The sequence below is a fragment of the Centropristis striata genome, chromosome 24 (assembly GCF_030273125.1).
Source record: "Centropristis striata isolate RG_2023a ecotype Rhode Island chromosome 24, C.striata_1.0, whole genome shotgun sequence".
NCBI classification, from domain to species: Eukaryota; Metazoa; Chordata; class Actinopteri; order Perciformes; family Serranidae; genus Centropristis; species Centropristis striata.
Window position 1 is genome coordinate 1,531,826 of NC_081540.1, and position 22,902 is coordinate 1,554,727.

General features: G+C 36.4%; 1 protein-coding gene across 1 annotated transcript in view; it reads left to right on the forward strand.

Moving 5' to 3' along the window:
- The first annotated feature begins 19,964 nt into the window (after positions 1-19,964).
- The window catches only part of LOC131962737 (potassium voltage-gated channel subfamily H member 7-like), a 111,099-nt gene continuing 108,161 nt past the window's right edge, over positions 19,965-22,902 (forward strand). Inside the window, exons 1-2 of the mRNA XM_059327787.1 lie at positions 19,965-20,558; positions 21,560-21,790. Coding sequence (XP_059183770.1) covers positions 20,483-20,558; positions 21,560-21,790 — 307 coding nt within the window. The 5' untranslated portion in view covers positions 19,965-20,482. The remainder of the gene's footprint in view (positions 20,559-21,559; positions 21,791-22,902) is intronic.

Sequence of the window (22,902 nt, forward strand, 5' to 3'; positions counted from 1 at the left end):
TGATAATTTGACATTCTTCTTGTAATTTTGACTTTTTCTGGTAATTTTGACTTTTTTCTGGTAATTTTGACATTTTTTCTGGTAATTTTGACATTTTTTCTGATAATTTTGACATTTTTTCTGATAATTTTGACTTTTTTCTGATAATTTTGACTTTTTTATCTTGTGCTTTTTTGGTGTCTTTTCTGATTATTTTGAATTTTCTGATCATTTAGACTTTTTTCTTGTAATTTAAATTTTTTTTCTTGTAATTTTGACTTTTTTTTCTGGTAATTTTGCCTTTTTTGGTACTTTAAAAAAGTCAAAATCACAATCATTTAGTGTCGTTGTGTGTGTGTGTGTGTGTGTGTGTGTGTGTGTGTGTGTGTGTGTGTGTGTGTGTCTTTACTTCCACATACCTCCTTCTCAGCTCTAACGAGGCCACAGAAACTCAACCCTGCAGTCATTGTGAGACTTTATAGCAGCTTCTATAGTTTCGTGGCCTCGATAGCAGCGAGCTCCTCTTACAGCCTCCTGATGACATCACACCTCTAATTAATCCTCGTTAATTACTCCATTACTACCTGAGTCAACCAGGACTCTTTGGTTACACATTACTGCAGCTTTTTATCTCTTGTTTACTCCAGAAAATCACTTAATAATGAACTAAAGCAGAGTCTTCTGGGAACAAAGTATAATTACTTCATTTCATTTAAAATCAACAAGACGAGTCGCCTGCAGGGAAACTGGAGCTGCTTTAGAAGATTCAGCATTTTATATTTGTGCAAACCACAGAAATGTTGATGTGAGTGTCCAAAAGCTCCAAATAATCCAGACTTGGAGCTCTAAAGTTCTGGCTGTAAACCATGAAAATGGCTAGATTTCCTGACACACAATTTCTACATTATTTTCTTGTGATTTTTCCTTTTTTTCTGGTAATTTTGACTTTATTTCTGATCATTTTGACCTTTTTTTCTGGTAATTTTTACCTTTTTTTCTGGTGATTTTGACTTTTTTTCTGGTAATTTTTACATTTTTTCCGGTGATTTTGCCTTTTTTTCTGATAATTTTGACTTTTTCTTGTAATTTTGACGTTTTTTCTTGTGATTTTGACTTTTTTCTGATAATTTTGACTTTTTTTCTTGTGATTTTTACTTTTTTATGATCAAAAAGGGACAAAATGACCAAAAAAAGACACAAAATAACTAAAAAATGACACAAAAAAGACACAAAATGACTAAAAAAGAGACACAAAATGACAAAAAAAAAACACAAAATGACAAAAAAAGACACAAAATGACCCAAAAAACACAAAAAGACACAAAATGACTAAAAAAAAAAGACATGGAATGAAAAGAAAAAAATGACCAAAAAAAAGACACACATGACCCACACAAAATGACTATAAAAGAGACAAAATGACTAAAAAAAGAGACAAAATGACCAAAAAAACACAAAAACACACAAAAAAGACACAAAATAACTAAAAAAAAGACACAAAATGACCCAAAAGACACAAAATGACTAAAAAAGACACACAAAATGACTAAAAAAGACACAAAAAGACCCAAAATTGTTCCTCTAAACACACCAGAGCCAAATCAAACAGAGTCCCACTAGAATAAAACCAGAGTTGATGACAGGATCACACACAATCACAAGATCACATTTCTGTTGGTTTTTCTTTGTTTCTTTTTGGTTCTAAATGTTGATCCAGTAAGTCAGAATAAAACATCTATTATTATTATTATCAGGTCATAAAGGTGGAAAAAGCTGAGCTGATTCTCTCTGATAGATGTGGAGTTTATGGCAGCTCGGCTCATATTTGTGCTCTCACATTCTAACAGTGAAAACACCAATTAGAGTGTCAGATCTTTGGGATGAGAAACTCAGAAACAGACACAAATAATAATAATAAAGCCCTGATTATATTTTAAAGGATATAAATACCCCCGTAGATTAAAGCTGCGTCTTTATTTAGCCTTTTAATCTGTCAGTTATCTGGCGGAGCTTCTTTATTCTCAGAAAATGATTCTTTCTGTCCCTCAATAATCACATCAATAAGCTAAATGTAGCAGCTTTCTGCACCCGTAGAAATCAATGAGGAGATTGATCGGCGGGCGACTTCACCTTGCATGACTTCTTTTACATGGATTTTCCTCTGCAGGGTGTGTGTGTGTGTGTGTGTGTGTGTGTGTGTGTGTGTGTGTGTGTGTGTGTGTGTGTGTGTGTGTGTGTGTGTGTGTGTGTGTGTGTGTGTGATTTAGCCTTTTTTTCTGATAATTTTGACTTTTCTTCTGGTAATTTTGACTTTTTTTCTGATAATTTTTTAATTTTCTGGTAATTTGACTTTTTCTTGTAATTCTGACTTTTAAAAAAAAAAAACAATTCCCCGTAATTTTTGACATTTTTCTTGTAATTTTGACTTTTGTTCTTGTAATTTTTACTTTTTTTCTTGTGATTTTGACCATTTCTGGTAATTTTGACTTTTTTTTGGTAATTTGACATTTTTCTGGTAATTTTTACATTTTTCTTGTAATTTTGACGTTTTTCTTGTAACTTTGACTTTTTTCCTGATAATTTTGACATTTTTTCTGATAATTTTGACTTCAATCATTTTGTGTCTTTGTGTGTGTGTGTGTGTGTGTGTGTGTGTGTGTGTGTGCAGGCAGATTAGATGATCCAGATATTATTATTTATCCCGTGCCAGAGAAATGAAACTACATTTAGCATGTTCTCATTATTTGAGCGAGCCGACAGATTGATGTGCTTTTATTGTGGCGGTGTGGAGAAAGGTGTCCACTCCCACAGCTTCTGGTGTGTCTGATCCACAGTGACGTGGTGATCACAGAGCTTTAATATAGAGGGAGGAGAGAATATATCCAGGTGAATAATACTAACATCACCTGGCCCGTCTCAGCTCTCTGATCAGACGAGAGATACTTTCCTCTCTCTGAAACAGGAAGCGAGAGGCTGCAGAGACTCAAACACCAATTAAAGAAACACTTCATGGACAAATGTTCTCAGTTCTGCTGCTGCTGGTAGAGAGTTAGAGTTAGAGGATCTGCAGGAGGAGATGCTGATCTTATTATCTTATTATTATTATTATCTTAGTAAGTGTGGTGTAGATATCAGCTCTTAAATTATACTATGAGCTATTTGTGCTAAGCTAACAGCTTCTTTTCTTTAATGTAACGTTCCTAAATGTGGCTTCGACTTTTATGGAAACATGGAGAGTGAGTGAGTGACAGGTGAAAATGAGCAAGAGAAAGTGTGTGTGTGTGTGTGTGTGTGTGTGTGTGTGTGTGTGTGTGTGTGTGTGTGAGGGATGATCCACCCGGCGATAGGACAAGTTGCCACGGCAACCCTGGCTCCTGATCGCCCAGACTGGCTGGAGAGAGAGAGAGAGAGAGAGAGAAACCAAAAAATACATCAAACGACCAAAAGACACAAAATGACCCAAAAAGACATAAAATAAACATAAAATGATGAAGAAAAATGACACAGAACGACCAAAAATGATGTAAATTGACCCCAAAAGACCCAAAATTACTTACCAAATTAATTATCAAAGAAAGACTCAAATTGACCAAAAACACACAAATTACCAAAGAAAGATGTAAAGCGACCCAAAATGAGCGAAATAAGAGATGCAATGAGACACAAAATGACTGAAAAAACACATTAAATGACCAAAAAAAGACACAAAATGACTGAAAAAAACACATTAAATGACCAAAAAAAGACACAAAATGACTGAAAAAAACACATTAAATGACCAAAAAAAGACACAAAATGACTGAAAAAAAGACACAAAATGACCAAAAAAAACCCACATTAAATGACCAAAAAAAGACACAAAATGACTGAAAAAAAACACATTAAATGACTGAAAAAAAACACATTAAATGACCAAAAAAAGACACAAAATGACCAAAAAAAACCCACATTAAATGACCAAAAAAAGACACAAAATGACTGAAAAAAAACCACATTAAATGACTGAAAAAAAACACATTAAATGACCAAAAAAAGACACAAAATGACTGAAAAAAAAACACATTAAATGACCAAAAAAAGACACAAAATGACTGAAAAAAAACCACATTAAATGACCAAAAAAAGACACAAAATGACCCATAAAAGACGTAAAATGAGCAGAGACAGAGAGAAAGACATAAAATGATGAAAAATGAAGACAGAAATTGACCAAAAAAAGACGTATAATGACCGAAAAGGAAGATCTGGTGTGGTTCTGCAGGACCTGGTGTGGTTCTCTTTTGGTTCTGGTCTCTGCATGGCGTCTCTGTCCGGCCAAGTCCAGATCAGAGCTGTGAAATGACCAGCTGTCGTCTTTACACCTTCTGTTTCCTTCATAAGAGACGAGAGAACGCTGCTTCATGTTCATAATCACTGAGCAGATTAGAGAAATATTTCAGTTCATATTTATGTTTATTTCCCTAAAATAATGGAATATTTCTTTATGATTTGTCAGGATTATATCAGGAGACAAATGGCTTCAATTCTGTGGATTTATTTCTGTGATTTTCTGGTCACAGTAGCATTTATCTCATCTTTATTTTATAGATTGGTCATTTTAAATGTCTTTTTTTGGTCATCTTAAGTATTTTTTTTTTTACATTTTATGTATTTTTTAGTCCAGCTATTTTTTTTTAGCATTTTATATCTTTTAGGTCAATTTATGATTTTTTTTTAGTTATTTTAAGTATTTTTTCTCATTTTAAGTACTTTTTTTTTTTGCAATTTATGTCCTTTTTTGGTCAATTTGTGTCTTTCTTGTCATTTTGTGTATTTTTTTTTTTAATTTTACGTCATTTTTGGTCATTTTGCACTGTTTTGGTCATTTAGTGTCTTTATTGGTCATTTTAAGTTTTTTTTTTTAACATTTTATGTATTTTTGCGGTCCAGCTATTTATTTTTTTTTTTTAGCATTTTATGTCTTTTTGGTCAGTTTATGATTTTTTTTGTTGTTGTTATTTTAAGTATTTTTTCTCATTTTAAGTAATTTTTTTTTTGCAATTTATGTCCTTTTTTGGTCGATTTGTGTCTTTTTGGTCATTTTGTGTATTTTTTTTTAGTAATTTTCCGTCATTTTTGGTCATTTTGCACTGTTTTGGTCATTTAGTGTCTTTGTTTAGACATTTTGTGTCTTTTTGAGGGCATTTCATCTATTTGTTGGTAAATTTTAGTCTTTTTTGGCCATTTTACATCTTTTTTTGGCCATTAAGTGTCTTTATTCTGTCATTTTGTGTCTTTTTTTAATCATTTAGCGTCTGTTTTAGTCATTTTTTTCTACTGGGTCAAAGTTTGATTGTCCCATCCAAATTCCTAGACAGACAGACAGACATATAACAAGTGTACATACTAAAAATAAATCATTTTCAGTAAAAAATGTATACATTTTCAGAGTTTCTTATTTATATATTGCCAGTACATATTATTATGCTTTTCAAAAATCTTTAACTGCAAAGTTTCACCAGCAAATAAATCAACTTTATCTCTACGTTTTTAACTGTAAAGCTGAGAGGACAAACTATTATATTTACTGTAAGATTCAATGATTTTTCTTTGGTTCCTTTCAATAGTTTTGAGCCTCTTTCCATCATAAATCATAATTACTTTATTGAAAGCAGCTACGAGCCAAAAATCTTTGAACCACTGCTGCTCCGATAGTTTAAAGATGTTTTATTGAACGTTAAGTCCAATAAACGGATGTGAGAGGATGAAACGTTGCAGATCGTCTCTTTCGTCTATTTGTGAATCTGCACTGTAACCATCAGAGCTATTATTATTATGATAAGAGCCAGATTTAGACCTGCTACTGTACAAATGATGAGAGGTACACAAGGATTACCAGGATAAAGAGTAATTCAGTAGGTAAACAATCTAAAAATACCTCTGAGGCTGTGTGCTCTGTCAACACGCCTCATAATCCACCACAAGCTCATCTGTACACAAGTCATGTTCATTTTTATACCCTGCTAAGAACTTATTTTCATATTAAAATGTGAGATTATGGGAATGAATCCCCAGTAGAAGCAGCAGTGTGAACATTTCATGACTATTTTGTGCAGAAAGTGTCTCTCTCTGAGCTTTAATGTTGCCCAAAGTGCTTCTGCTGCCAATTTTAGGATGTTTTTATAAGACTTTATTCCAATATTCTCCCTCAGATGCAGACGCCGACTCACTATTGTTGCCAGAAGATGATTCATGAGACCAGTTTGTGAATCTGTAGCTGGGGAACATCCAGCTGCTCTCATAAATAGATGCAATTGTCACCATCTGTAGTGGCAATCACTGCTTCATTTAATTACACCAGAGGTGTTTGACGAGAGCACATCTCTAGTGTTTACACGTGTAAACACCGAGTCTCTGCACGAGTCGCTGTAGCCGCAGGAATGCTAACAGAATGCTAACAGAGTGTCTGAGTGGCTGCTAATAAAGTGCCCTTTAGGATGTCCTTCTAGTGGAGAAACATAAAGTTCACTTTAGGGTGACCTCACAGTGGAGAAAACATGATAAAGTGCCCTTTAGGATGCCTGAAAATGGAGAAAAACAGGATGAAATGCCCTTTAGGAAGCTCAACCAATGGAGAAAATGTGATGAAATGCCCTTTAGGTGCCATTCCAATGGAGAAAACATGGTAAAGTGCCCTTTAGGATACCTGAAAATGGAAAAAAACGGGATGAAATGCCCTTTAGGAAGCCCAACCAATGGAGAAAATGTGATGAAATTCCCTTTAGGTGCCATTCCAATGGAGAAAACATGATAAAGCGCGCTTTAGGATGCCTGAAAATGGAAAAAAACGGGATGAAATGCCCTTTAGGACGCCCAACCAATGGAGAAAATGTGATGAAATGCCCTTTAGGTGCCATTCCAATGGAGAAAACATGATAAAGTGCCCTTTTGGATGCCTGAAAATGGAGAAAATGTGACGAAATGCCCTCAAGTTGCCATTCCAGTGGAGAAAATGTGATGAAATGCCTTTAAGGGTGCCCGTAAATGGAGAAACCGTGATAAAATGCCCTTAAGGTGCCATTCCAGTGGAGAAAAATGCCCTTTAGGATGCCTGTAAATGGAGAAAAACATGATAAAGTGCCCTTTGGATGCCAGAAAATGGAAAAAAAATGGATGAAATGTGCTGTAGGGTGCTGTAAATGGAGAGAAATAATGATAAAGTCCTCTTTAGGTGCCCTTCCAGTGGAGAAAACATGTTGAAATGCCCTTTAGGATGCCTGTAAATGGAGAAAATGTGATGAAATGCCTTTAAGGGTGCCCGCAAATGGAGAAAATGTGATGAAGTGCCCTTTAGGTGCCATTCCAATGGAAAAAACATGATGAAATGCCCTTTAGGAAGCCCAACCAATGGAGAAAACATGAGGAAATACCTTTTAGGAAGCCCAACCAATGGGGAAAATGTGATAAAATTCCCTTAAGGTACCATTCCATTGGAGAAACGTGATAAAGTGCGCTTTGGATGCCAGAAAATGGAAAAAATTGGATGAAATTTGCTATAGGGTGCCGTAAATGGAGAAAAATAATGATAAAGTGCCCAATAGGTGCCAATCGAATGGAGAAAATGTGATGAAATGCCCTTTAGGAAGTCCAACCAATGGAGAAAACATGTTGAAATGACCTTTAGGATGCCTGAAAATGAAAAAAATGGGATGAAATGCGCTACAGGGTGCCATAAATGGAGAAAAATAGTGGAGAAAACATGTTGAAATGACCTTTAGGATGCCAGAAAATGGAAAATATTGTATGAAATGTGCTATAGGGTGCCGTAAATGGAGAAAAATAATGATAAAGTGCCCTATAGGTGCCAATCGAATGGAGAAAATGTGAGTAAATGCCCTTTAGGAAGTCCAACCAATGGAGAAAACATGTTGAAATGCCCTTTAGGATGCCCAACCAATGGAAAAAAATTTACGGTGCCCGTAAATGGAGAAAAACACGATAAAGTGCCCTTTAGAATGCCTGAAAATGGGAAAGTGAATGATGAAATGCCCTATAGGGTGCTGTAAATTGAGAAAAACATGATAAAGTGTTCTTTAGGTGCCCTCTTGGGGCCCTGCAGCACCATCCAGTCCGGCCTACATGCTACAAACCTTCCTGCTCCCTGGGGCCCGACTGATGCAGCTGGGGCCCTTTATCTTCCCCCCGGCCCGGGCCCTCAGACAGCCTGAGTCGGCCCCTGAGTCCCTCCACGGTCAGAACAACACAAACAGGCTGAAATGACCTCACTTTAACACAATGTCCTCACTTTATTAGACTGAAATTCAAATGTGTTGTTGCTCACAAGGACGGCCTCGGCCTCCACCACCACCACCACCACCACCACCACCCAGCAGCCTGAGTCACCGCCACGCTGAAGCTCAAGTGGAGGGCCGGGGGCCGGGGAGGGGCCCCGGGGAGGGGGGCCGGGGACATGTGCAGGGTGATACATCTCTGGGATGACACCTCGGCGTGTTTCTGTGTCACAGGCGTTTAGCTGTGATGGCGACACTGACACAAGACAAAGCGGCGCTGGACGCAGAGCCGCCGGCGGTATCTGGGAGTGACACGAGGGTTATCGTCGTCACGCCAACACCGACTGTTTCCCACGAAGCTCTGAGCTGAAGCCAGACGGACAGATAGAGAGGCAGCACATGAAGGAAAGGTGAGACATTTATTATCTGTGGAAAAAGACTGGCTGCAATCAGCCAGCAGGACTAATCCACCTCCTCATCCTCCAGTTAGCTCCGCTCAGCTCTCAAAGGAAGATATTGTTTTTCTGGCAGGAGACCAGAGGACCAGGGGACCAGAGGACCAGGGGACCAGAGGACCAGGGGACCAGGGGACCAGAGGACCAGAGGACCAGAGGACCAGAGGACCAGAGGACCAGGGGATGGTTGAAATGGATGAAATGTGCTATAGGGTGCCGTAAATGGAGAAAAATAATGATAAAGTGGCCTATAGGTGCCAATCGAATGGAGAAAATGTGACTAAATGCCCTTTAGGTGCCATTTCAGTGGAGAAAATGTGAGTAAATGCCCTTTAGGAAGTCCAACCAATGGAGAAAACATGTTGAAATGACCTTTAGGAGGCCTGAAAATGAAAAAAATGGGATGAAATGCGCTATAGGGTGCCGTAAATGGAGAAAAATAGTGGAGAAAACATGTTGAAATGACCTATAGGATGGACCAGGGGACCAAGGGACCAAGGGACCAGAGGACCAGGGGACCAGGGGACCAGAGGACCAGAGGACCAGAGGACCAGAGGACCAGGGGACCAAGGGACCAGGGGACCAGGGGACCAGGGGACCAGAAGACCAGGGGACCAGGGGACCAGAGGACCAGAGGACCAGGGGACCAGAGGACCAGGGGACCAGGGGACCAGAGGACCAGAGGACCAGAGGACCAGGGGACCAGGGGACCAGAAGACCAGGGGACCAGAGGACCAGAGGACCAGGGGACCAGAGGACCAGGGGACAAGAGGACAAGAGGACCAGGGGACCAGGGGACCAGAGGACAAGAGGACAAGAGGACCAGGGGACCAGAGGACCAGGGGACCAGGGGACCAGAGGACCAGAGGACCAGGGGACCAGAGGACAAGAGGACAAGAGGACCAGGGGACCAGGGGACCAGGGTGCCCTTAAGTTGCCCTTCCAATGGAGAAAACATGTTGAAATGCCCTTTAGGAACCTCAACCAATGGAGAAAATGAGATGAAATGCCCTTTAGGTGCCCTTCCAATGGAGAAAACATGGAACAAATGGGATGAATTGTGCTATGGGGTGCTATAAATGGAGAAAAATAATGATAAAGTGCCCTATAGATGCCATTCCAATGGAGAAAATGTGATGAAATTACATTTAGGATACACGTAAATGGATAAACATGTTGAGATGCCTTTAAGGAAGCCCAGCCAATGGAGAAAATGTGATGAAATGCCCTTAAGGTGCCATTCCAATTGAGTAAACATGGAACAAATGGGATGAATTGTGCTATGGGGTGCCATAAAAGGAGAAAAATAATGATAAAATGCCCTATAGGTGCCAATCCAATGGAGAAAATGTGATGAAATGTCCTCAAGTTGCCATTCCAGTGGAGAAAATGTGATGAAATGCCTTTAAGGTGCCATTCAAGTGGAGAAAAATGCCCTTTGGATGCCAGAAAATGGAAAAAATTGGATGAAATGAGGACCAGGGGCCAACACAAACAGGACAGGCAGGAATAAACAGAGCGAGGCTTCATTCCAGGTGTTGATCCGAGGATTAGGGGCCGAGGCCAGACCGGCCCCTAATCCACATAGTGATCAGATGAAGTTAGAGATGTTCTCAGTCACAAAGACTGTGAGAGGACCTCAGAAGGCCTTAGATCCACAGACAGGGGACCAGTGTGGGTTTCCCCCCATTAAACGTCTCCATTATCACCATAAAGATGAATCATATCTGACATAATCACCACTTTAATGATCAGCATTGTCAGTTTAAGGACACTATCATCTCCATCTTTATATCCATGCTGACACTGATATAGGCTTTTATTTTGACAGTCCCTCCATTCCAGACATGTCCCAGTAATCCACAAAGAGTTTCCTTGATTGGTCGGAACAAAAATCTGCAGCAGCATGGCCCTTTGTGGAATAGTTTGGACACATAAAAACATTTAAATGCTACATGGCACGTTATAGTGAACAGTAAAATCATATTTTAGTGGTTTTTGTTGGTTGTAGGCTCCTGAATGGAACCAGATCAAAGTCATATCGTATATCGTATCATTTTCAGATGAATCGATCTGATATTGTGTCGTGATGAAACCCACGATTTTCACACCTATGTGACAACATTGGTTGGTCTGTTGGAAATATCTCAATAACTGATTGATTGCCATGTGATGCAATGAGGCCCAAAAACAACTGAAAAAACATAAAACACACAAAAAAATTACAAAAAACATACATAAAAAACACATAAAACATGACAAAATAACAGAAAAGCACAAAAAAACACATACAAAACACAAAAAACACACAAAAACACATACAAAAATACAAAAAAAACACACAAAAAAAACATAAAACACACAAAAAATTACAAAAAACATACATAAAAAACACATAAAACAAAAAAAACACAAAAAATGACAAAATAACAGAAAAGCACAAAAAAACACATACAAAACACAAAAAACACATACAAAAATACAAAAAACACACAAAAAAAAACATAAAACACACAAAAAATGTACCAAAAACAATCATAAAAATGACAAAAAACTGTCCTTCTTTAGCAAGTTTTGTATTTTTGATTTGTCTTTTTTTTGGTGTTGTTTGTTTATTATGTGCTCGAGCTTTTCCATATTTTGTACACAGATATGGTAATAGAAATGGTCCCAAAAGTATGGTAAAATTGCATCATTTTTAATCTAAAAATACCCAAACACCAACCAGATCTGTGCACCTAAAGTCTGTAGTGCACCACTTTTTTTTTCCTGCTCCACTAATCAACTCTCATAGAAATCCAGTTCTTTTAATACGTCATTCTGCCCCAATCTTCTGATGCATCTCCTGCATAATTTATGCGTATTTCCATAAAATTATTTCACTGCATTATTTGGAAAAATTGGGGTGCTTTGATGTTGCATGAATGAAAACTGATTGCCCACATCCCTCACCCACATATTTTATGGTGCAAAAACAAGAAGAAGAAGATTTATGCAGAATAAAAACATGCAGCTGGTCCAGATTTAACTCCAGCAGGTAGATATAAAAATACTCTAAATGCTATATGCTGATTGGATTTATTGAATGACTGCTGCGCCTCTCTTTCTGTTTCTGAGGTCAGAGAAACAGCGTGGTGGTAATGGAGATCCTTTAGAGCCTCGGGGGAAATCACTGTGTAATTAAGCATTCTTACACTAACACAATGTGGAGAATAAAGCCCTTGTAGGTCCTAACCTTTAAATCTTCTGCTGCATTAACCCTCTGGGGTCTGATTCACCACATAATATTCACTAGAGCCATGTTTGGGATTTTCTTAGCACAACTTCAGCTGAGCTGACTATTATTTATTTCACTTTAACCCACTTTATTAACCCTTTTTTGGGCTATTTTGAAGGGTTTTGACTATTTTTCCTTCTGCCTCTATAAACAACATTAAAAAATGTTGGTTTCATTTCTTTCAACACAACCTCACCTGATTAGTATTTTGTCATTTTGACTTACTGGATCAACATTTTGAACACAAAAACACAAACAAAAAAATACAAAAACCACACACAAAAAACATAAAATACACAAAACATGTAAAAAAACCATTCATAAAAAACACATAAAACTAAAAAAACACAAAAAATGACAAAAAAAAAACCCTGAAAAACACACACAAAAAAACACATACAAAAAAATACAACACACAAAAAATTTACCAAAAACAATCATAAAAAAAACACATAAAACAATAAAAAAAGACAAAAAAACACATTAAAAAAATTACAAAAAACATACATAAAAAACACATAAAACAAAAAAACACAAAAAATGACAAAATAAAAAAAACACATACAAAACACAAAAAACACACAAAAACACATACAAAAATACAAAAAACACACACAAAAAACATAAAACACACAAAAAAATTACCAAAAACAATCATAAAAAAAACACATAAAACAATAAAAAAAGACAAAAAAACACAAAAAAACACTTATAAAACACAAAAAACACACAAAACACATACAAAAATACAAAAAACACACACAAAAAATGTACCAAAAACAATCATAAAAAAACACAAAAAATGACAAAATAACAGAAAAGCACAAAAAAAACATACAAAACACACAAAAAACATTAAGCACAAAATATTGCATTAAAAATGCTGAATGCACACTGCAAAATTCAATATAATCTCTGCAAAAACAGTAATATCATGTTACACGTGTTCGAGGTGGTTTTTCCTTTGCTCAAAAAGAGTTGATGTGCTTAATTGGACATGAAAACGTTTTAAAGTTGTGGCGGGTTCAGTGACAGCCGACAGCGTCTCTAAATCCTGCAGGATGAAGCCAGTTTAAAGTGATCCAGCTGTGACAGCAGAAAGGGAAATGATGTGATATTGTATCGATTGAAGAGGGAACTTCTCATTTAGCTGAATATTTCTGTGGAGCAGGTGGTAAATCAGCGTCTCCTCTGCTCCGGGACGCCTCGGCAGGATGGATGTGGGCTGTCAGGAGGTCCTGAACTCCGGGTCTTGAACAGCCTCGGCGCTCTCGGCTCCGGCCCTCGGTGTCCCTGTTTCTAACCACCACATGTGGAGCAGAGTGGAGCTGAGTGACAGCCTGCCTTCCTGTCACTGTTTGCTATTACTCTGGCTAATTAGCCGGCTCAGGGCAAGGTTACCCTCCTCAGTAATAACCGTTCTCTCCTTTCTGCCATACATCATCATGATGCTGATGATCCCACCGGGCCCAGGCCTAATCATTCACCTGCTGACTCAGCTCCAATTATAAAGAGGCCCAAACCCACAGAAACACATCCATCCAGCTCACAGCGAGGCTTCAGGGCTCCAGGGCTGCTGCCCTTTAAAGCACGGTCACAAAAAGCTTTTAAAACGGCCACATTGTGGACAGAATCACTGTAAACACTGGATTTGATTTGTGGTGGAGTAACAAGCTAAACTGTGCTAAAACTGTCACAAAAAAACACATTTTGTTGGATGATATGCCAATAAAATGCCTAATAATAGCATAAAAATGCAACTTCTTTTGTTTGAACGCGTGTGCGTGGAGGATCTGCCTGAGCCCCGCCCATGGTGAAACTCAAACAAAGTGACAGTATTTCCCATGAGGCAATGGGTCTTAATAATACTTTGGTGTGAAAGAAACAATCATCTACATTCTAAGACCATTAAATGCCAATCCACTGTGTTAAAGTGTTCATGTGTTAATGTGTTTTAGTCTTTTTGGTCATTTAATGTCCTTTTTTGGTCATTATGTTTCCTTTTTTGGTCATTTTGTGTCTTTTTTTGGTCATTTTGTGTCTTTTTGGGTCATTTTGTGTCTTTTTTTCGTCATTTTGTGTTTTTCTGATCATTTTGTGTCCTTTTTGGTCATTTTGTGTCTTTTTTTCGTCATTTTGTGTCTTTTTTTCGTCATTTTGTGTCTTTTTCTGGTAATTTTGTGTATTTTTTGGTAAGTTTGTGTCTTTTGTTATCATTTTGTGGTCAATTTGTGTATTTTTTGGTCATTTTGTTTCCTTTTTTGGGCCATTTTGTGTCTTTTCTGACAAATCTCAGCCGAACTCAGAAACAACAAATATCTCCTCAAAGCGTCCAGTTTAACTCCAGTTTAACTCCAGTTTAGCTCCAGTTTAACTCCAGTTTAGCTCCAGTTTAGCTCCAGTTTAGCTCCAGTTTAACCAGTTTAACTCCAGTTTGGCTCCAGTTTAGCTCCAGTGGTCCCTGGTGGTCCCTCCTGCTCCGTTTCACCTCCTCCTAATCATTCATTCCTCCTTCAGCAGCGTCTCAGGGATTAAACTTCATGTCCGTGTCTTGGTCCTGACTGCGGTTGGAGGATGCGTCCTCATAACGGCCATCAACAGATAAGTGATGTTCCACATAAATAGAGAGTAAATACGCTTTTATCTATTTGCAGCCATCAGTTCCCATAAAGCTGAGAGCTGCGAGCCAGACGAGTCTCGTAAACCAGAATCAGAGAACAAACGGGAATAAAGAAGAGAATGTGATGGTATTTCTGTCTCTTCTCAGAAAAAACAACATCATTCTGAGTTCTGAAGGCTTTTACTAACATTTGTTTTGCTCAAATCAATAAAGGAGACGTTCCTCGCCCAAAATATGACCTCATGTCTCATCTGAACATCTCCTTATTACAGTAAACTTATGTTTTGGTTATGCAAGTTTAAAACATGCAAAAGTGCTCTGAAAGATTAGAAGAAGAGGTAAAAACAGAAGAAAACAATATTATTTGGAGTAACTTTTATGCATCATGTTTTATCGTCTCTTCTGCTGCTGACGTCAGCTGTTTAACTGCTTCACTTCTCATAATATCTTGTATTTATTTGACTTTTTTAACATTTTTTTGTGACATTTTATAACTTTTGCATCATGACTTTAAGTTTTATTTGACTATAATCTATTTTCTGTTATAATAATTCATTGTTTTTTGTGCTTTTATGTACTTTTTGTATGTAAGGAGAATCAGCACGGACAAAAACATGTCGTAAAATAACCAAAATGCTTCAAATTTGGCAGAAAATTGTGCCTCGTCACAAGTTAAGAAGCTGATTTTCAGGCTTATGTTTGGGTTATGCAAGTTTAAAACATGCAAAAGTGTTCTGAAAGATTAGAAGAGGAGGTAAAAACAGAAGAAAACAATATTATTTGGAGTAACTTTTATGCATCATGTTTTAACGTCTCTTCTGGTGCTGTTTAACTGCTTCACTTCTCATAATATCTTGTATTTATTTGACTTTTTTAACATTTTTTGTGACATTTTATAACTTTTGCATCATGACTTTCAGTTTTATTTGACTATAATCTATTTTCTGTTATAATAATTCATTGTTTTTTGTGCTTTTATGTACTTCTTGTATGTAAGGAGAATCAGCACGGACAAAAACATGTCGTGAAATAACCAAAATGCTTCAAATTTGGCAGAAAATTGTGCCTCGTCACAAGCTATGAAGCTGATTTCCAGGCAGCTGCTGTCTCATTTTAAAAGCATTCAGAAAACATTTTCTCTGTGGTGGTTTAGCTGCAGCGTGTAGTTTTCTACAGCCTCGAGGCTATAATGCTTCTGTTTCCTGCAGCCTTTGTCTTCTTACTAATTAAATCATAAAATGAGCTTTTAGTGCAAACAAATCTCTTCTAGTTTGCAGCTTTTCTTGCCTTTGAATGAGGCTTTTTGTGCTTTTTGTTTCTTCTCTGCAGCAGTAAAGAGTCAGTCACTTCTTCAGGATAATGTTCATCACCAGCAGCAGCTTCACTCAGATTATTATGAGCTAAAATACAGTTAATTAAGGCTGTCAGAGGCTTTAATGTGGACATGACTCCGGGGCAGGCCTAGCCTTTACTCTCTCTGTCTCTCTGCTGTGACTCAGGGAGTCTACAGCAGTCACAGGGTGAAATATAGAAGGAGAAAGGTGTTTTTATGGATTTAAATATGATAACGGTGAGATTATAAAGTGGACCAGGACATTAGAATAAAGAGAATAAAAGGAGAATAAGAGAAAAGACACACGGAGCATCACTGCTGCTGCTGTAAAACAAGCAGAAAGGTGTTAAACAAAGAAAGCTGCTGCTGAAACTAAAGGTCACACAGCAGCAGATGCTCCTCCTCCTCCTCCTCCTCCCTCCTCCTCCTCCTCCTCCTCCTCCTCCTCCTCCTCCTCCTCCTCCTCCATGCTGAGGACCAGGACAGATGTTTGTCTTTGGGACAGGAGGAATAAATTAAGTCATAAAACCTCCGGTCGTTGTTTTAACACAGCAACTATTATTACAGTTTAAGGTGTTTCAATTTTATTCTAAAGGGAAATAACCAAAAACGTATTTCACTTCATTTTCTGACAGCGTTAGATACTTTTTACTGACAATAAATGGCCTCAACCAATCAATCGATGCTTTAAAAAAAATAAAAAAGTATATATATATATATATATATATATATACATATATATATAGGGATTATTTATTTATAATAATAAATGACAGTAATTGACATAACTGTTTTAATTGGTTTCTTTATTCCCATTTAATTTGTAATTTTGTATGATTTTTATACCTTTTTATATATGATATATATCACATATGATGCTTCTTTTTTTCTTTCGTTTTTTTATATAGGCATTGTTTATTTTTAATACATTACTGTTTTTATTATATTCTTTTGTTAATTAAATTTTTTATTTTGTATGCATTTTTATACCTTTTTATATGATTCAAATGTTTTAATGTTTTTTATTATGATTTAAATATAAATGACAATAATTGACATTACTGTTTTAATTTGTTTATTTTTTTAAATAAAAAAAATATATATTTTAAATGTTTTTAAAACTTTTTATATTTAATTTTTTAATGTTTTTAACTATTTATTGAAGACTAATCGGCATTACTGTTTTGATGTTTTTTGTAGATATTTTTTATTTAATAAGCATGATAATAATATATATATTTTATTATTTTAAAATGTATTTGATTATTTTGCATATACCTTTTTTATATATTAATTTTATTTTTTTCAAAAATGTTCCTTTCCCAACATAAAAAACAAACATACAACACTATAAAGAAAATAATAATAATAATAATAATAATAATAATATATTTTTTTAAAAGTATAACAATATTATTATTATTATTATTATTATTATTATTATTATTATTATTATTATTATTATGAATAATAATAATAATAATAATAATAATAATAAAAACCTTCCTTTATTATAAAAAAAAAAAGGATACATTTTTATAAGATAAACTTTCCAGTAGGATATAAAATATTTAAAATAAATGTGTTTATGTGACACATATGTTCTGGTTCATACAGGACTGAAACCTGCTTTGTGATATAAAAAACACAAGAAAATCTCACTTTTTATTACAACATGGGACCTTTAAAACAATGCATGTAGAGAACTTTTGTTCAGGTGAACAGCAACTTTATTGGTTCCAGCTGCAGACTTTGTTTACTTTATGTTGCTGTAAATGCATGAAAAATATTAAAATAACATCCAGAATGTTCTGCTCATAATACTTGTGAGAAACCAGTTAAATATAATAATCATGTGTAATATGTGTCTTCTGTCCAACAGGTGGAGGTGCAGCAGCTTGTTCTGCTGTAGTGCCTTTGAGCAAGACTCCCCTGGGAGGGCACGTGAACGCGCATTGAGGGCAGCACCACGGCCAGCGCCTCCTGCCCCCAATGCGCGTTCACGAGGCAGCAGGCAGCGCGCATTTCCTGCAAACAAACGTGCAGAAAAAAAAAGGACATTTACTACCGGAGCGTCGCCATAGGCTCTCCCACTAATGACACACACCTGCGTGGGCTGCCGTGACGTCACTTCCCCCCCCCCCCCCCCCCCCCCTCCGTGTCACAAGTCCGGTTTTAATGCGATTTGTTGCATGATTCTGCTGCAAAATAAAGCTGTGCATCATCCAATTAAGTGTTTAAAGTTCATGATTCACAATTTTATTTAGCAGCAGCATCATGCAACAAATCACGACACATTAATTAAGTGTTTAAAGTTCACTCATATTACAGATAAGGTCATAAATGGACCTAGAAATACTTTTAATGAGTGATATAATGAAATATTTGCAGTTAGAATTGAATAAAATTCACCCTAAGAGCTAAGATAAATAGCTTTTACTCAACATGGCAGCCATTTATGGACTATTATACTAAATATAATCCCATAAAAAATTAACAACTGTAAATTTTAGAACACTTGACATCCTCCAAGTTGTATTATTACTATTTAAATCTCTTTCTTTTATTTGTAAAACTTATTATTATTGTTTTGGTATTTGATTTGACTCATTTGTTTGTTTGTTTTTTGTTGCTTTTATTTTTCTACTATAATTCTGTTCTTTCATGTTGACTTGAAGCATAAATTAACATATATCTTTTTTATTTTTATATGCGAATATAAGGAAAAAAAAAACAATAAAGAGAAGTTAACCGTGTTTTTTATACCTTTTTATATATCTAAAAAAATGTTTATAAAACAAGATTCTTTTTAAAAATGTTTTTAATGTTTTTAAATTATTTATTTTATTATAAATTACATTAATTTACATTACTGTTTTAATTTGTTTATTTTAATTGATTTAATTTTCTATTATTTTTATAACGTCTTATATATTCTAAGTGTTTTTTTAGAAAACAATATTTTTTTTTATTAAAAAAATGTTTTAAATATAAATTACAATATAATATATAAATTTTAATGTTATTTTAAATGTTTTTTTATTCATTTATCTTAATAGAAATAGGAGAAATAGGTACATTTTTATTGCAATTGAGTTTTTATGCAGCTCAGACTCATATTAGACTTATTATTGTTTTGGTATTTGATTTGACTCCACCTGGGTTTCGTTTCAAAAAACAATTTTTTTATTGCTTTTATATGATTTTTTAATGTTTTTAGTCATTTATTTTAATATAAATGACAATAATTGGCATTACTATTTAAATTTTTTATATTTAATTTAATTTAAAATGTTGTATGATTATTTATATCTCTTTAAAAAATAATTATTTATTTTAATATAAATGGTAATAATCATCATTACTGTTTTAATATATTTTTCAATTTAATTAGAATTTATTTTATTAAGTTTTAAATGCTTTTGATTATTATACATATACCTTTATATATATACATATACATACATATATACATATATATAAATATATATGTGTATATATATATCTATATACATATATATGTATATAGATATACATATATATGTATATATATATATATACATATATACATATATATATGTATATATATATATACATATATATATGTGTATATATATATATACATATATGTATGTATATAGATATACATATGTGTATATATATATATATATATATATATATACACATATATATATTTATATATATGTATATATATTTTTTCTTTTATATATATATATATATATATATATATATATATATATATATATATTAAGTGTTTACAGTTCACTCACATAACAGATACGGTCAGAAATTAACCCAGAAATAGGTACTTTTTTTTTTTAATCGATTTATATTTACATTTAACCCAATAAAATGCGATATAATTGAGTTTTTCTGCAGCTCAGACTCATTCTGCTCATTAAATAAAGCCAGGAGTCGCCATAGATATCTACGGGAGTCTCAGGCTGGTGGAGTAACGCGTTACAGTAACGCGTTACATCAGCCCAGCCTCTACTATCTCTCCGTCTGCCGCTTTGTCTCCGCATCCATGTGGGTTTTTCCCTCCGCGGTGTGTGTCGGTGTGTGTCCGTCCCCCTCACGGATCAATCCTCCCTGCACAACAATAGAGCCCACAAACGCGCGCGCGCACGCTCACAAACACACGCACCGTGTGACGCGCACCGGGCACTAACGCGCACATCGCTTTCGAGGAGCGGCGGTGAAATGTTTGTCCAACTGCGGCTCTCCGACTCCTTTCTTTCCGGCTTCACATCGTTGAGGAGCGCAGCGGAGACGGAGCGATGCGCTCAGGCGGCGAGGACGCGCCGGAGTTGAAATAAGGGAAGCAGAGGGGAGAAAGAAGGAGAGAGGAGAGGAGAAAGGAGGAGAGGAGGGGGTTTATTAGGAGGATGACTGACTGGTGACAAAGAGAAAACGGGGAGCCCCTCTGGCTTCGCTCGTCTCCGGATACAACTTGAATTGTGGGGACCGGCTCGCGCTCACCTGGACAGCCAAAGATTTTTTATCATCTGATCAGCGGAGGGAACCATGCCTGTCCGGAGGGGTCATGTGGCGCCACAAAACACCTTTCTGGGAGTAATTATACGCAAATTCGAAGGACAAAGTGAGTATCTGTCCCTGGTGTCCAGGGCTCTGTGTGTGTGTGTGTGTGTGTGTGTGTGTGTGTGTGTGTGTGTGTGTGTGTGTGTGCGTGCGTGTGTGTGTGTGGGTGCGTGATGTCTTTTGTGTCCTGCACAATAATTATTAAAATCGCATAATAGGCCTTCTTTTAAAACGAGGCTCCTGCTGCAGAAATGCCACATTTCGGACTCATTTAGCAGCGATTTTTTTTTTTTTTCATATGTGCATGAAAAAGTGAATTCAAGTTCTTCTTCTGTGGTGCCTGAGTGGCTCGTTTTACTCCTCTGCTCTAGTGGAAATTGCATTTTAAAAAGCTACACCCCTCCTCCAAAAAAAAAACCACAAAAAACAACACCCCTTTGCATTCCCCTTTATTTATTCCTCCAGTTATGTTTTTAGTTTTGCAGATAATTTGCAGCACTGGAGGCATAAAACATCATCACTTGAGCCATAAATCTGCTTTTCACAGCTGAAAAATGTTTGGAAAACATTTAATATTTGTGTTTTTTTAGTGGTTGAATCTAGTTTGCACAAAAATGCACGCTGGCTGACCAGCCAGAGCTCAGAAATCACCATGTTTTAGTCCTTTACAGCCGTTAAAATTGTTGGAAAACATTTAATATTTGTGCTACAGTGGTTGAATCTAGTTTGCACAAGACAGATCCACTGCAAAATGCAGATAATTTGCAGCACTTGAGGCATAAAACATCATCAGTTGAGCCATAAATCTGCTTTTCACAGCTGAAAAATGTTGCTATTTTGCAAAAAAAATGTCAAATTTGCAATAAAAAGTGCAATAATGATCACATGATACTATAAACAAATCAATCCTGCATGCTTCTAAGGATTTATCATTGACTGGAGCAGTTATTAGGACTATAATATCCTGTAAAGGGATTACACCCACCTACTGTATTCATATATCATCATATTAAGTGTTATTCTGAGTCTAATAGCTCTAATCTTCTCGTTCTCTCCTCCCAGATAAGAAGTTCGTCATAGCCAACGCCCGGGTCCAGAACTGTGCGATCATCTACTGTAATGACGGTTTCTGTGAGATGACGGGCTTCTCCCGGCCGGACGTCATGCAGAAGCCGTGCACCTGTGACTTCCTGCACGGACAGTTCACCACGCGCCACTCGGTGGCCCAGGTGGCCCAGGCGCTGCTGGGGTCCGAGGAGCGCAGGGTGGAGATCACCTACCACCGCAAAGATGGTGAGTCCTGTCTGCTGGAGCAGCGATTTACTGCAACAGGCACGCTGACACAGCTCAGAAATCACCATGATGTGGTCTCTTTACAGCCATTTAACTTGGAAAACATTTAATATCTGTGCTACAGTGGTTGAATCTAGCAGATCCACTGCAACATGCATGCAGACTGACCTGCCAGAGCTCAAAAATCAACAATTGTTGGAAAACATTTCATATTTGTGCTACGGTGGTTGAATCTAGTTTGCACAAGACAGATAGACTGCAAAATGCATGCTTATCGATCTGTCAGAGCTCAGAAATCACCCTATTTTGGTCCTTTACAGCCATTTAACTTGTAAAAATGGTTGGAAAACATTTAATATTTGTGTTTTTTAGTGGTTGAATCTAGTTTGCGCAAAAATGCACACTGGCTGACCTGCCAGAGGTCAGAAATCACCATGTTTTGGTCTCTTTACAGCCGTTAAAATTGTTGGAAAACATTTAATATTTGTGCTCCAGTGGTTGAATCTAATTTGCACAAAAATGCACACTCTTTACAGCCATTATACATGTAAAAATGGTTGTAAAACATTTAATATTTGTGTTTCAGTGGTTGAATCTAGTTTGCACAAGACAGATCCACTGCAAAATGCACGCTGGCTGACCTGCCAGAGCTCAGAAATCACCATGTGTTGGTCTCTTTACAGCCATTTAACTTGTTAAAATTGTTGGAAAAAAGTTCATATTTGTGTTTTTTAGTGGTTGAATCTAGTTTGCACAAAAATGCACGCTGGCTGACCTGCCAGAGCTCAGAAATCACCATGTTTTGGTCTCTTTACAGCCATTTAACTCATAGAAATGGTTGGTAAACGTTTAATATTTGTGTTTCAGTGGTTGAATCTAGTTTGCACAAGACAGATCCACTGCAAAATGCACGCTTATTGACCTTTCAGAGCTCAGAAATCACCATGTTCTGGTCTCTTTATAGCCATTTAACTCATAAAAAAGGTTGGAAAACAGTTAATATTTGTTTCAGTGGTTGAATCTAGTTTGCACAAGACAGATCCACTGCAAAATGCATGCAGGCTGACCTGCCAGAGCTTAGAAATCACCATGTTTTGGTCCTTTACAGCCAT